This window comes from Lynx canadensis, chromosome E3 (assembly GCF_007474595.2).
Source record: "Lynx canadensis isolate LIC74 chromosome E3, mLynCan4.pri.v2, whole genome shotgun sequence".
In the NCBI taxonomy this organism is placed as follows: Eukaryota; Metazoa; Chordata; class Mammalia; order Carnivora; family Felidae; genus Lynx; species Lynx canadensis.
Window position 1 is genome coordinate 3503743 of NC_044318.1, and position 15193 is coordinate 3518935.

General features: G+C 46.6%; 1 protein-coding gene across 3 annotated transcripts in view; it reads right to left on the minus strand.

Moving 5' to 3' along the window:
- LOC115503724 (CREB binding protein) overlaps positions 1-15193 on the minus strand; it is a 128092-nt gene that overhangs the window by 52276 nt on the left and 60623 nt on the right. For all 3 annotated transcript variants that reach the window (XM_030300056.1, XM_030300057.1, XM_030300055.1), the window contains one exon: positions 408-648. In XM_030300056.1, the coding sequence (XP_030155916.1) occupies positions 408-648 (241 nt within the window). The remainder of the gene's footprint in view (positions 1-407; positions 649-15193) is intronic.

Genomic DNA, 15193 nt, shown 5'->3' on the forward strand with positions numbered 1-15193 from the left:
GGAGCGAGGCGGGGGCCCCACGGCCAGAACACATGAAACAGCTGCAAGACCGATGCTCGAGGTTCAGGGAAGGTGTGCGTGCGTGCCTGTGCCGCGCCGCCCGAAGAAAACCGGAGCTAGACACGTATGATGAAGACAGGGCTCAAGAAGTGACAAATGTCTTCCGTGACAGAGGAAGAAGAAAGAGAACAGAGGCAGGGCGCAGCCTGGCCCAGTAAAAGCGCACAGAATCTTAGGAAACCAAACTGCCGTCGTCCCAAGCAGGTAAGCGTCCCAGCGGCACGTGACGGGCTGGTACGTGGGGACGTAGGTTCTAGGAACCTTATTCACGAGAGAGCTACTGAAGGACACTACAGACAAATTTCATCCTAAGCCATGCCACCAGGATTTCAGAAAACAGCACTTACCTTGACAGGCTTTCCCAGCCTGACAGTGTGTCATGTGATTCAAAACATTCTTCATGGTTCGGCAATGCGGGAGAGAGCAGGCCCGAACTTCTCCGTTCGCTTGTTCTCGTCTCTGACACTTGTGAGCATGAAGCAGTAGAACCAGCTGCTGCTGTATCAGTTTGCGCTTTTCAGGATCTGCAGTGGGGCCTGCTGTGATCGCTTGTGTGGGTACAATTCCCACTGAAGTTTGCATCTGAGACTAAAATAAAACAAATTAATAAAGATACTTTAATAAGCTTCCAGAGGCCTAACTCATGTTCACTGTTTTTCAAACTCATGTTAAAGCTGATGGACCACACTGGCCACAGAGAGAAGGGGGCTGGCGTGGTTTTCTTCAACTCATCAGCAATTTTAAGGAAGGTCCAGGAGCACAGAAATAAACCAAACCAACTCAGAGGGCTGATTACAGTTCACTCGTGGGGCACCAGGGGGGCTCAGTTGGTTAAGCAGCTGACTCTTGATTTCAGCTCTGGTCACGATCTCATGATTCCGGGGAGAGAGAGCCCCTTATCTGGCTCTGTGCTGACAGCACGGAGCCTGCTTGGGATCCGTTCTCTCCCTTTTTCTCTGTTCCTCCCTGCTTGCACACGTGTGTTCTCTTTCTCTCTTAAAATAAGTAAATAACATTTGAAAAAATACAAATAAAACTAAAGTTCACTCATGTGCAAGCACCTCGGAGCAAGAAAACGACACCTGTTCTTTAACTGCAGTAACCTAAAGCCCAGCTTATTATTCTATGACCTACTCAAGTGCAGGAGAAGCTGTGGACTGGCTTAGCTCGAACCATAGGAAACTGCCGTTTTCATAGGCCCAGTGGCCCAAGGCTGGCAATTTCAAATGGTTCAACCTAATTAAGGGAACTGTCAAGGCCTGACCAATCACAGCCCAATGCAAATATCCAATACACCAGAAGCACCGGAGCCAGTGTGGATTTCATTATCTTGTGACCAGAAGGACGCCCTCACTCGTTACCTCTTCTCAGAGAATAATAGGACACTTAACAAGACCCTGTGGTACAAGTGGTAATGCTCGTGAAATGCTTTGCCTTCTATTAAAATTTCAATGGACAATTTTTCTGACAATTGTTTCAAAAAGTGTCTGATGATCTGTTAATGTACAGAAACAGAGTTTAATTGCTTTCATCCTTGCAACCTAACAAGCCAGGGCGACCACTCCTCTTGACTGCAAAGCAAAGGGAAAAGGGGGCCCAAGGAGCCTTTTTACTCTTTGCAGACGGCCGATGCCCTTCAGACAACTGCATGACACTCAAGAAGCGAGAGGAATGGGACACTCCTAATATGCAACAACAGAGTCCACAGTACAGGGGCTGCTCACTTTCTCTCGTGCAGGGACCCGGAAGGGCTCCCAGCTCCGTCTCCCAACACCCCCTGCCTCCCCGAAACCACACCACCTCTCGCACTTTTCAAATTAAGAGTCAAAACTATCTATTTGTTGGGGCGACTGGGTGACTCAGTCAGTTAAGTGTCTGACTCTTGATTTCAGCTCAGGTCAGGATCTCACAGTTCAAGGGATCAGCCCCACGGCGGGCTCTGCACTGACAGCAGAGAGTCGGCTTGGATTCTCTCTCTCCCTCTCTGCCCCTCGCCCACTTGCACTCTCTCTCTCTCTCTCTCTCTCTCTCTCTCTCAAAATAAATACATAAACATTAAAAAAAGCTACTTGCAATTAGGAGAAAAAAACTATACAAATATTTTTTAATGAACCAAAGCTCATTTTTAAAAACTTACAGGGTTTTCTGTTTGGGTTTTATAAGAACTCAGAAAATAAGTACATAGAAAAGCCTCAGAAGCACAACTCCTGGAAGCCTAACTATGGTCTAAAGAAAAAGCAAAGTCCCAACTGAGAGGTTGAGCATCCTGGCTGGAGAAGCATTTAACTTGTAAGAGAAAAGAACTTCTCTTCCTTATGTTTATTTTTTGCTGGTTATGAAAGTACTATATACATGCTGCAGAAAATGTGAACAGCAACAGAGTTATGAAGGAAATAATTAACACTTGAAATCCCAATATCCAGGAGTCCACTACTTAACAGTTGATAGGTTTTTCTTCTTCCAGTCTTTTCATCCATGTACACGCATATGTACAAACCATAATCGATAGTCTTGTCCCCTCCCCCACCCACACACAAACACACACACGACTTGGGTGTCTACTCCAGGCTCTGTCCCATATCGTTGTTTCATACGATATGACAGCATGATTTGTAATGAGCATACGGCTATACGTTTATCCAATCTCCCACTGCTCAACATAAACCGTACCCTCACCCTTTTCTTGCAACTTAAATACAGCTTTGATAAATAGCCTCTGACTATGCCCCCAGCAACATTCAGTACTGATGTGAAAACTCTCCTCCTCGATCAGCTTACTCCCCCAGAGAGAAAGCCCAACCAGAAATCAACAGGAGTGGAGTGGACAAATGCAAGAGGACCCTTGTTTAGGCCTCTCTCGTGCATTTATTACCAAAATTTCAAATATACAGTGAAGTAGACCAGTAAGGATACCATTATACACCTAACAAAAGGAACGATGCTTTAATACCCGTTAATACTTAGTCCACGTGCAAATTTCTCCAGTTGTCCCCAAAACACCTTTTAGAGTTGGTCTGCACAGATCAGGACCCGATTAAGGCCCATGCCCCATATTTGCTGGTGGTTGTTAAGGTTCTTCATCTACTGCCTCCCTCCCCCTTTTATTTTTTCATGATGCTGACTTGTTGAAGAGACCACGTCAGTTGTCCTGCTATTTCCTAACATGCGGGGCGCCTGTACGGCTCAGTAGGTGGAGAGAGCCTGACTCTTGACTTCAGCTCGGGTCATATCTCATGCTTTCTGAGAATGAGCCCTACATCAAGCTTTGCACTGATGGTGCAGAGCCTGCTTGGAATTTTCCCTCTCACCCTCTCTCCAAATAAATAAACCAACTTTAAAAAAAAAAAAAAAAAAAAGAAAGAAAAAAGAACTGAGATGTAGTGACATGTGATGCTCAACATCTTTAGAAAAAAATAAAAATATAAAATACAGAAATGCTACATACAAAGATATAAATCGTATAAAAGTCAGGTAAAACTCCTAACCTTATAATTAAATTATAAACAGACTGCTTTTGGGGCGCCTGGGGGACTCAGTCAGTTAAGCATCCGACTTCCGCTCAGGTCATGATCTCGTGGTTTGTGAGTTCGAGCACTGCGTCGGGTTTTGTGCTGACAGCTTGGAGCCTGGAGCCTGCTTTGGATTCTGTGTCTCCCCCTCTCTCTCTGACCCTCCCCTGTTTGTGCTCTGTCTCTTTCTCTCAAAACTAAACAGTACAAATAAATAAATAAATAAACAAACAAACAAACAAACAAACATACTGCTTTTAAGGTTACTAAAAATTAACACACCGTGTCTCATTTGGGATGTTCTTCAGCATGTTTTGAACTATACTGACCATACTTTGAAAGCCCACCACGTCGAGAGAGCATGGATGCAAAGTACAAGGTGCACGTGTGTCAGCAGATGCCTAACGAGCTCTACACACTGCAGACAGGGTCCTGGACAAAATGGAACAGAAGACCCGTCTCGGGTGCCTGTGCTGGCCGTCCCGAGGACTTCGCACACCTGCGCAGGGCTAGTCCAGGGAGCGAGGCGCGTGCAAACGCAGGACACGCTTCAGCACCTCCATTCGCAGACTGACGTCTGAGAGGACGAAGGAGCTACACAAACTGCAAGTTTCCCGAAATCTGTCAGAAACGCCCGTCAGGGGCCACCGACGACTTCTCTGCTCGGTGCTCCCTGCCCAGGCGGGCCGGGAAGTGAAGGAAAAGTGCTCAGGCGAGAACCTCCCTTTAAACAAAAAACACTGCCATGTTGTAAGTTCGCTCAGAAGAAGCGAATACGTTTTATGTACTTTTGCTTCTGTAACAGCCAAGAAAATGCTGAAAAACAGTAAAACTAAAGGGAGAACCTATCTTGCCAGACACCAGAGGTACAGAGCTACAAAAGACACGTGTAGACATGAAATGAGCAGACAGATCATCAGGTGTTGTCTCAAACTGGACAGCGGTGGCAGCAATCTGTGACCCCTGCACCAACCTACATATAAAAATCTGCTCCGGGTGGATTACAGTGAACACAGATTAAAGGTGATAAAAGTACTAGAAGAAAAATAAAGAATATTTTTAGAATGATGGGAAGAAAAAGTGAACACAAACAATAAAGTTTAAGTGAAAAAACTGAGGAGAAAAAAATAGATTTTTTCAGAGGCAGAAATAGTCAAAAGACAGGACCACTGCCAAAACTGATGACGTGTTGTCAAACTGTTGTCCAGAAAGGTTGTGGCATTTGTTATCCTAGAAAGAGCTCTGAGGAGGAAACCATTTTAAAAAGATAACTACTCCGCTAAAAAGTTTGGGGGAAAAATGTACCGGCACCTTAACCGAGGACACACGAGTAAACAGCAAACGTAAAACATGTCCTGTGCCTCAGTGCCAGGACCCCTGGACAGGGTCAAGAGTCTGCCCAACCACTAGTGTGAAGAGGGCAGGCCTGGACACTCACACGCAGAAGCGCCAAGGTGGGCCTTCCTCCCGTCATACTCAAATATTAACTCAAAACGAACCGAAGTCCTAACAGTGAGCACTGAAACCACAAAACTCTTAGAGAAATTGTAAGAGATTTTCATGACCTTGGATTAGGCAGTGAGTTCTTAGATATGCCACCAAAAGCACGAACAACAGCCAACAACAAAGATAAAGTGAATGTCATTAAAATTAAAAACGGTTCTGCTTCAAAGGCCACCCATGAGAAAGTCAAAGGACAGCCCGAAGAATGGGAGAAAATCATAGATGTGATGGGGACTTGCATCTAAAACACACCAAGAACGTTCACAACTCCATGATAAAAAGACAAATAGTCTAATTTAAAGATGGGCATAGGACCTGACTGCTTCTCCAAAGAAGATATACAAATGATCAATAAACACATGAATAGATGCCCAACATCATCAGTCATCAGCGCCATTAGCCACCAGGGAAACAGAAATCAGAACCACAATGAAATACAACTTCACAACCCCAGCAGGAGGGCTACAATCAATGATGACAGACAGACAGATAGACAGAAAGAGACAGAACACGTGTTGGTGAGCCTGTGGAAAACTGCACCGTGGAGCCACTGTGGAGAACAGTCTGGCAGCTCGTCGGAAAGTTAACCTAGGGTCACCATGAGACCCAGCAACCCCCCCCCCCCCCCCCCGCCAAGTATCTACCCAAGAGAACCGAGAAATACGACCACACAAAAATGTGCACACGAATGTGTGTAGCAGCTTTATTCCTAACAGCCAAAAAAACAGAAACAACTCAAATGCTCATTAACTGATGAATGAAAAAACAAAACGTGAAATATCCAAAATGGAGTATTATTCAGCCATGAAAAGGTACTGACTCGTGCTACAGTATGAACTCTGAAAACATCATGCTCTGTGAAAACAGCCAGTCACAAAAGAGCACACACTGTATAATACCGTTTCTTTGAAATATCTAGAATAGGTAACTCTACGGGGGCAGAAAATACATTACTGGTTGCTTCTGGCCGGGGGGGGGGGGGGGCACGGAAAATGAGGAGCGAGTGCAAATGGTACAGGGTTTCTCTTCAGGATGACAGAACTGTTCTAAAATTAATTGTGGTGATGGTTACAGAATGCACTAAATACCACTGAATTACACACTTTCAAGGCAGGAACTGTATGGTGTGAGTTATATCTCAATAAGATGTTTTTTAGAAAAGCTCTCTCTCGCCATCAAAAAAAAAAATGAAATTAAGATAAAAAGGCATTTTTCACCTACCAATCTGACCAAAATAAAAATATAACTGGTATTGATTAGGGTATACAGGAAAAAAAAAATCTCAGGTGCTGTGGTGATAATGCAACTGGGGGCGAACTCTGGAAAGCAACCAGCATCCGAAAGGAGAGTTGCAGTGTTTTGAACCAGTAGTTTTACTTCTCGTAACTTACTGTCAGGGAGGTAGGAAACTGGACTAGCACACGCACATGTCTGCGCAAAGACAGGCCTCATATCTTGATTAAATTACTGAAAGTGGGAACACTTCTAAATCCTGTAGGTAGACTAGTTAAATTATGACTATAGACCTAGTGAAATAATATGCAGCCATGAAAGATAAGGCAGACCTTAAGCGACCCCAGTCAAACCCGTGGGAAGAAAGGCCCAGCCAAACTCCGTCCAAATCCTTGACCCCGACCCCCGCAAAGATTGTGAGACGTAGTGAAAGGATTGTTACATGAGGATAATAATAAAAATGGAGACCTTTACGCTCTCATGAAAAGCTGTCTATATTAAACGTATTAAACTAAAAAAAAGGAAGTTCTAAAATAAAACCATAAAATCATTGTTTTTCCTTATTAACTTTTTATGTTTGTACCTGTTCTTTAAAAAAACCTTGTTACAGGGGCACCTGGGTGGCTCAAGTTGGTTAAGTGTCCAACTCTTGATTTCAGCTCAGGTCATGATCTCACGGATTGTGAGTTTGAGCTCCGTATCTCCTCTACCCCTGCAGAGCCGGCTTGGGATTCTCTCTCTCTCTCTCTCTCTCTCTCTCTCTCTCTCTCTCTCTGCCCCTCCCCCACTTGCGCTTTCTCTCATTCTCATTCTCTCTAAAAAGTAAGTAAATAAACAACAGCAACAAAAAAAAACTTAAAAACTTTCTTATGATTATCTGGTGGTCATCCCTTCACAGGGGTGGGATCATGTTTATAATTATGTATGGTTTGAATGTTTTACAAGTGTCTACCTTTTTTTTTTTTTTTTTTTGGTTAAAGACAGTCTCCCACTGGTTTTTTTTTTTTTTTTTTTTTTTTTTTTTTTAGGTTTATTTATTTATTTTGAGAAAGAGAGAGAGAGGGAGAGGGAGAGGGAGGGAGAGACAGCGTGTACATGCACACAGGGCAAAGAGAGAGGGAGAGAGAGAATCCCATGCAGGCTCCAAGATGTCACACAAAGCCCGATGCAGGGCTCGAACTCATGAAATGTGAGATGGTGTTCTAGGCCGAAATCAAGAGTTGGATGCTCAACTGACTGAGTCACTTATGCGCCCCGCGTCTACCATTTTTATAACCAGAAAACATTCTACATTGGAGAAAAAAGAAATCAGAGGAATCAGTAGAAAACACTGAAGATTTTAATTTTAATACAAAATTTAAAACCGTCAAGGTCCCAGAAGGTGATTAAGATGAGTATTTTGTAATGCAAAGGTGGTAAAGGCCTTTGTCAAAAGAAAATATAAAGCAGTGCTCCCTAACTAATCCCCAGTAAAACCTCTTGAAACACAAATTCCCCATTCCTCCCTCCCAAAGACTATGATTCACAAAGCTGATGTGGAGCCAGAAGCATTTCTATTTGTTAAAGTTCCACAGGGGAGTGCTTTATCGTTTTAAGCTTTATACTTTTCCAGATTTTCCAAAATGAACATGCATGTACTTTTACAGTGAGAAGAAAACAAAACATTTAAAAGAAAAAAAGCACACGGTGAGTCTGAAGCAGTGGCAGACGGTTCCATAAAGGCAAAGTGCCAGAGGCCAGACTACCAAAGAATTGACAATTTCTCCACGACCAAATCTGCTGGGAACAAATGCAAAGGCAATCAACAAACTAGGAAACAATAAGTGAAACACACAAGACAAAGCTAATAATCACCAGGTATTCTGTCGCTTCCTCTTGGCGGGTCTTTACTTCTCAAGTTCTCTGTGCCAGGCTCTGTGTTCAGCGCCCAACAAGCAGCAGCTCATTTAATACTCAATTGCCAAGGGAGGAACTAACTCGGGGCCAACCCCAAGTTACAGGAGAAGTAACTGGGGCCCAGAAGGGGGTACCATAGCCAGGCGGCATGCCTGGCGGTAGGAGCACAGTGGGTGATGGAGCAATTGAGTCCCCCCGGCTCTTAACCTCTCTGGAGCTTACCTTGACAGAGGGCTAACCACCTTGCTTTTTTTTGTCAAGTGTTCTAAGAGAATCTAACAGAAAAACTGGAGAAAGACAGGAGCTAAGCCACTCAAGGAAGAAGTGCAAGTCTCTAAACCTAAGTACTTTAATTCTCACTAGTAATCAAAGAAATGCAAATCAAAATAAGGAAATACCATTTTCTCCTATCAAAGGACAGAGTGACAACCCCAGCCTCAGGAGAATTGTTTCATACTGGAGCCGGGCACGCAGCTTTTGCTGAAAGGCAAAATAACAGTATCCAGCAAAAGCCTCAAAATACAGGCAGTACGCATTTCTGGAACTTGAACGAGTTCACATGCAATTCCTCATCATGGAAGGAGGAGGTGAGTGTGCTGGAGAAGTCACAACGGTTCAATCACGATTCTACCCTGCACGTGAACACTGTAAGCCAGGAGTCACCGCACGTCAACACAAAGCGCACTGGCCCACAGCTGCGGGGTGTAGAGCATGCTCGCCCCCTCCAGGTTGTGCTAGATCTGGCCACATGCTCTTTGCATGTATCACCTGTCACCATAACTCAGTCACCGTTCACACCCCTGTCCATCAAAAAAACTCGAAAAGCAAACCTTTTATATTTTGGTATTCCTTAATATTTCAAGGGATCTAACAAGTACTTTTATCAGGATTGTTATGGTTACATAGTTGAGGAAGCGGCACCAAACCCATTTTTCTATACGCCCTGTATCCTATCCTAAGGATACAACCACAGATGTGCATAAGCAGTACATAGAATAAATTTTATCCTGGCGTTCTTCCTAGAAAAAAGTTCTTGTACGTTACGTGTCCAAGAATAGGCTGTCACGTCTGCAAAGACTAATGCAAACAGTACACAGCAGGAACTGACCAAGACAGGACGGCGTGAAAGAGCGTCCTCTCTCGCGCCCATGTCCACGTGAGGCTGGGATTCCCGGAGATGGCCCAAATCTTCCACATCTCCACTGGGGTGCAGACCCACGCTCCTCTGACATCCTTCCTTTGGCTCATCTGGAAGCTTTACTTCTCCCCAACCTCCACTTAAAGTCAGAAAATGACACCAAAGCAAACACCAGGTGGGACACACAATTGCTCTGTAAGATTTGCCTGTTCTGATTCCCCCAGAAGGACCCTAGAACAGCTGGGTCCGCAAAGCTTTGGAGTCATAAAATAAAGAAAATGCTCATTAAATGCACACAGCTATCAAACTGGGGAGAGGTGATAATCACCTTTGAGATGGTAAAGATCAACTAGCAAGAAAAAGAACATAGCTGTTCAGATAGATAGACTTGTTCTCTTCGTTTGCTTAGTGCTTACAGATTTTAAAAAATAAGAATACTTTACAGTTTAAGATTTATTCTTATTTCTTTAAAGATTTTATTTTTAAGCAATGTCTTCACTCAACGTGGAGCTCGAACTTACAACCCTGAGATCAAGAGTCACATGCTCTACCGACTGAGCCAGCCAAGCACCCCTACAATATAAGATTTAAATCCCAAAGGACAATAACTTAAAATGAACAAGTTGGACAAGAATGATTTTTAAGTAATCTTCCAAATAAGAAATACTGTGATTTTAAAACCGAGAACAAATGGTTACAACGAGAAAGAAAACATGATGGGTGAGCTGGGGACAGGGGAGGCCACAGGCAAGGGACTGACCACTGGCCACTCCCATGACTCCCTCCCCCAGCCTCAAGGTCACTCCTTCTGAACCGAAGTCAGTCTGCCCAGGAGGGACAAGCGGGGGCAGAAAGAGAGAGAGAGGGAGACACAGAATCTGAAGCCGGTTCCAAGCTCCAAGCTGTCAGCACAGAGCCCAATGCAGGGCTCGATCTCACAGTCTGTGAGATCATGACCGGAACCGAAGTCGGATGCTTAACCGAATGAGCCACCCAGGCGTCCCAGAAATGTTCTTCTTGAAGACTTATTACAGTAAGTTTTTTGATAATTTAGCAAATTCCTCATGTGACAAATCGGTGTCTGGTGACCCGAGCCTCGCAACCATTTTGGGTGGCCATGGAAAGGGAAGGGGCAGTCAGGGTGATGCACCTGTGGGAGCTATGACTGTCCCCATCCAGGTGGAACGTGCTCTCTACCAAGTTCTTCGAAGGGTCACCCCATCCCGACAAACTCCTGGTAAACCCGGTAAACGTCCGCGCTTGCTGATGAGGGGTGGTTGGAAGTCCTGACACCAACGGTCAGCGGGGACGCGGCCCAGCCTCAGGCACACAGAGCCTTCCTGCCGGCCCGCCATCTGACAGGACGCACGAGGGCGGAGGGCCTCTAGAGGTCAGGGAGCCTGCTACCTAGAGGGTGTCACTGCAGAAAGGCCGTGCTGATCACACTCTGGAAAGAAAGTCAAATGACCTTGACTGAGTGCTTGCAATCCCTATGCCTGTGCCTGACATCAAGGGGCTTCTTCAATTTATAGTTTCCTGATTATTTGCCACGTGTCCTATTTTGTGCCGAGGCTTTGTTTCCCAGCTGATATTTATTGCCAAAAACAAAAGGTTAAACGGTAGGAAGGACTTACAGAGCTACTGATGAGAAGTCTAGACTAAAAGTTATTCTTCAAAGGCCCTGTATCCACATTTTCTCAGGGACCTTCAAGATACAGATGAAGGAATAAGATGAGAGAATCAGATGTAAACTCTTAAACCCTGGGGTTTCGGACCCACGGACCCACGGACAAACCCTGGGGTTTCAAATAACGATGGGGGCCCATGCTCTCCAATTCAAGGACTGAGGCGCGGGTTGTGACCGCAGAGTGATCTCAGCTGGCGTGACCACTACTTGCTGTTGGTTCGCTTCCCCAGAAGGACAGAAGTCCTCAGCCCTGGGTGGAGGGACCTAGCAACCGGCCAGTGATGTCACACTCCCTCTCGGAAGTACGAGGAGCCCGCGTCGGTGTTACGGACAGGGGAGCACCTCCACAGGGAACCCGCGGGTTCACGACGCTTCACCCCGTTCGGTCATTTCAAGTCTTGACCCCTCAGCGATCAGAAACTGGACACCAGAGACAGAAAATTATGAGATAAGACAAACAAGGGCGGTGGGAAGCCTTGTGAGGTACTAACGGGGAGGCAGAGACCGACTAAGCCCACTCGATGGCATGAGGGCTAGACACCAGGGTGCCCACACTGTAATGGACAGGGGCTCTTGAAAACGTTATTCTACATCGGAGTCGCTGGAGAAGCTTGTTTAAAACTACAGATTCCGGTGTAAGAGACAAAACGATAAACTCCCCTCTGTGGTGATTCTCCTGACAGAAGGAACTGGGAAAGCGAGAAAGGAGAAACTGAACAGCGACCACAAAAGCAGGGATTTCCCGCCCTTTCTCTAAAAGATTCTGACCAGGAAGCCCGGCACTCTGTCGCAGCGGGTCCACGGACACACCTTAAGAAACAGAGACACAACTCCGAGACGCACAGACAGCCCTGCAAGGGCCACGGCAGAATGCTCGCCGCCCACAAGCAGTTAACGGCCCCATCCCAGCTATGTCGTTCTGGCGGGACACAGAAGTCAGTCTCTGACCCTCCCCTGGGGGCACACGCCTCCACTGGCCACGTCTGCCTTCCGTGGACAGATCTGGATTAGCAGCCACCTGGGGGCCTCGCCCAAAAAGCTTCCACGTCAAACTCCTGTGACACGTGAACAAAGCGCCTCCTAACACATTCTTGCGAGCAAATTTACAAGTAAGTAGCACTCCTGATTCCCTGCATTACAACTTTAAGAACGGGAAGGCTCCATAATGGAGTTCTGAGTTTTTGTCAAGAAGCAAAGGAAACAAACGAACAAACAGAACCCCCAGACCCAACAAGACCACCACCCTGCCCATGAACTTCCTGTGAGTACCCTCGCAGGAGCCCGCATCCGGGAGCCCCAAAGGAAATCCTGCCGCAGAAGCTGGTGAGGAGGCCCTTCGGTCACTCAACTTTCTCAGATTAGACACACCCAAGAGGTGCCCCACTTCTAAACAACGCTCCGTTAAAAACAACCCGGGACCTGTCCTGAAGGCCAGCAATGACCTAATTGACAAATCCAGTCCCAAATGAGGCCTGAGTTTCCCTCCTTCCTGCAAATGCTCCCTAGTTCTCTTGTGTTAGGACTTCTTCAGGTGAAAATGGCAGAAAGGACAACGTCACCAGGAACGAGGGGCCTCCCCTTCCAGAGCATTGCCCTGGAACTTCTCCCCCTCTGCCTCCTCACACATCGTCGTGCACACTCCTCCTTCCAGATGACCCACAGGGACCTCAATCCCAGGCCACACAAAGACGACCTAACCTCTACCTGTAGCCAAATCTGCTCCTGTTCTTTTGTCAGTACAATTTAAATAATGAAAAAATCCTCAGAGCCATGAAAGCTCTCCTGGAAAACTATACACTGAATATATATGTTAACAGTTATGTCACTCTTATTAATTTAGATGATGAACAAGTAAAACAACATACATAGTGCTTTTTATTAGATCTAAATCTTGATGCTTTCTAAAACACATCCTGATTTCAAAGACACTACAATCTGGAAAAAAAGCGCATCTCAGAATCATGAAATACAGTAACACTGTGATACAATTTCTAACTAACTTAAATAATCTGTAAGAAGTTAAGAAATTACAAACACAATAGCCAAAGTTAGAACTGTGATGAGATACATGCCAATTTGCTTTTGAATATTATGCCGAGAATCTATACACCCTCAACCACGGCCCTCGCTGCACCAGGGACTCTAGGCCACAGCACATCCCAGCACACGTCCCGGAGGGTCAGGACAGCTGGGAGCCCTGTGGGTGACAAGAGAGCACCCAAGGGTCCCCATGACCGCTGACTTCAAAGAAAAAAGACTCTCTCCTGCCCTCATTTGACTCACCATCTCGGCAGCCACCAGTGCCTCCTGTTCAAGCGCTCTCCTCTCTCGGCTGCAGGGAGAGCAGCCCATTACCCTGCTTCTCCTCCACCGGTCTCGCTCCCAGGGATCTCCCGCTCCCTGTGGAGTGGGACCGCGGCTGCCCTACTTGGACGCTCACCCGTTTGCCTGATGCCTCTGCCTGGACATCCCACAGGCATCTCAAGAGAAACACAGGTGAAGTACAGTTACAAACGCCCTCCCCTCCGTCACCTCCTCCTCACCCATCTCCAGTCTGTTTCTCTCCCAGCCCAGTAAATGGTCCCAACAGCCACCAAGCCACCTTACGTGGTGGCCCTACACTTCCATTCCAATGGCAAACCGTGTGTGGTCTCCTGGACCCGCCCTTCTGTGATCAAGTGTGTCCTCTGGCGTAGACCACGCAGCGATCCCTGCCACCCAAAGCCCTCCCTGAGCTGGTCCCCGCTTGGCCCCCAACATACACGCACAGCGCTCTGCCCTCACTTGAGAGCTGCCGTGCCCGCTGGCTGCCTGCTGGCTCCTACACAGCCAATGCTCTCCCGGTGCCCCGGGGTCTCTGTGGCTTCTGCCACAGGTCCTTCTGACCTCGCCCTTAAATGTCCCTGCTGGGTCTGGCCTTCTCTCCAATGGCTCATCTAAGGAGGTCCCCACATCAACCTCAACCACTGCCTGCTACTCAGAGCTGCTGGGGCAGTTTGTGTTTGTGATTATTTGTTTTCAATCACCTCACCACCTCCCAAGTTTCCTGAAAGAGGCGGTGAGCTCTATCTACATCACCCACCCACACCTGCATCCTGGCGTGCGGGCCAAGAGGACGTTTTCCACAAATGGGGTGAATTAAAGGGATGGCTACATCCTCAGCCTTTCTCAACAACTACCCAGGATGCTGGAATCCTCCAGAAACTAGGAGAGTAGAGAAGCCAGAGCCCCAAAGCCAACGACTAAGTGGCTTAAAATCACTCCATAAAGAGCTCCAACCAGGGCACCAGGGCTCTGAGGGGAGTTGTCTGCTGCACCAAATCTAGCTGCGCTTTAAAAGCTGATTCCCCAAAGCATGACAAAACACACAAATGAGATCAAAGCTTCCCATTTTTTTTCATTAAAGACACCCAGTTTTTGCTACCTTCTTTCCCTCACTGTGCAAAACAACAAATAAATTAAAAAAAAAAAAAAAATCAATGGATTCCAAGGGGCAGATACAATTCGGAAAATCCAAGGAAGAGCACAAGACATGCTGAAGGAAGCAACGGAGACAGACTAGAGAGGGGTTCCCGGTGACTTGGGGCTACAAAAACCACACCAGGCATTATTCAAAAGAGCTTTGGGCTTTGCAGACAGGAGCTACGTAGCCTTGAACAAATCAAAGCCCCTCCTCAGACCCTCAACTTCCCCATCCGTAAAATGGGACATGTCATAATGTCTTTTAAGAGGCTGGTGCAGAAATAAGGTCAAGCGCAGGGCATGAGGACACTCAGAAAGATGGCAGGCCAACTATGCGCACTTGCTGTCTCACGTCTCTGCCAGTCCCCTCTGGTTCCCATCCCAACAGCACCAAGGCTGTGACTGGCTCACGCTCCTTCACAGACACACGCTGGTCAAGTACACCCCGTGCCCTCCAGGTCAATGTCTGAGGACAGCATTCAAAGCCTGCCCTCCAAAGGCACCTGCTGGAGATCTCCACAAAGTCCACATGTGCCCCTGTGGGAAAGTGGAGCTAGGCAAACAGTGCAGCTCCACAGACAATACTTCCTCAGTTTCCCCTGACATTCTGATAAGGCTGAGGGGGTAGGGGCGAGAAAGAGTGTGTGGTCGGGACGGAGGGGGAGAGGGAGAGAAAAGGGCGGATGGGGAAAACTGGTTTTATGT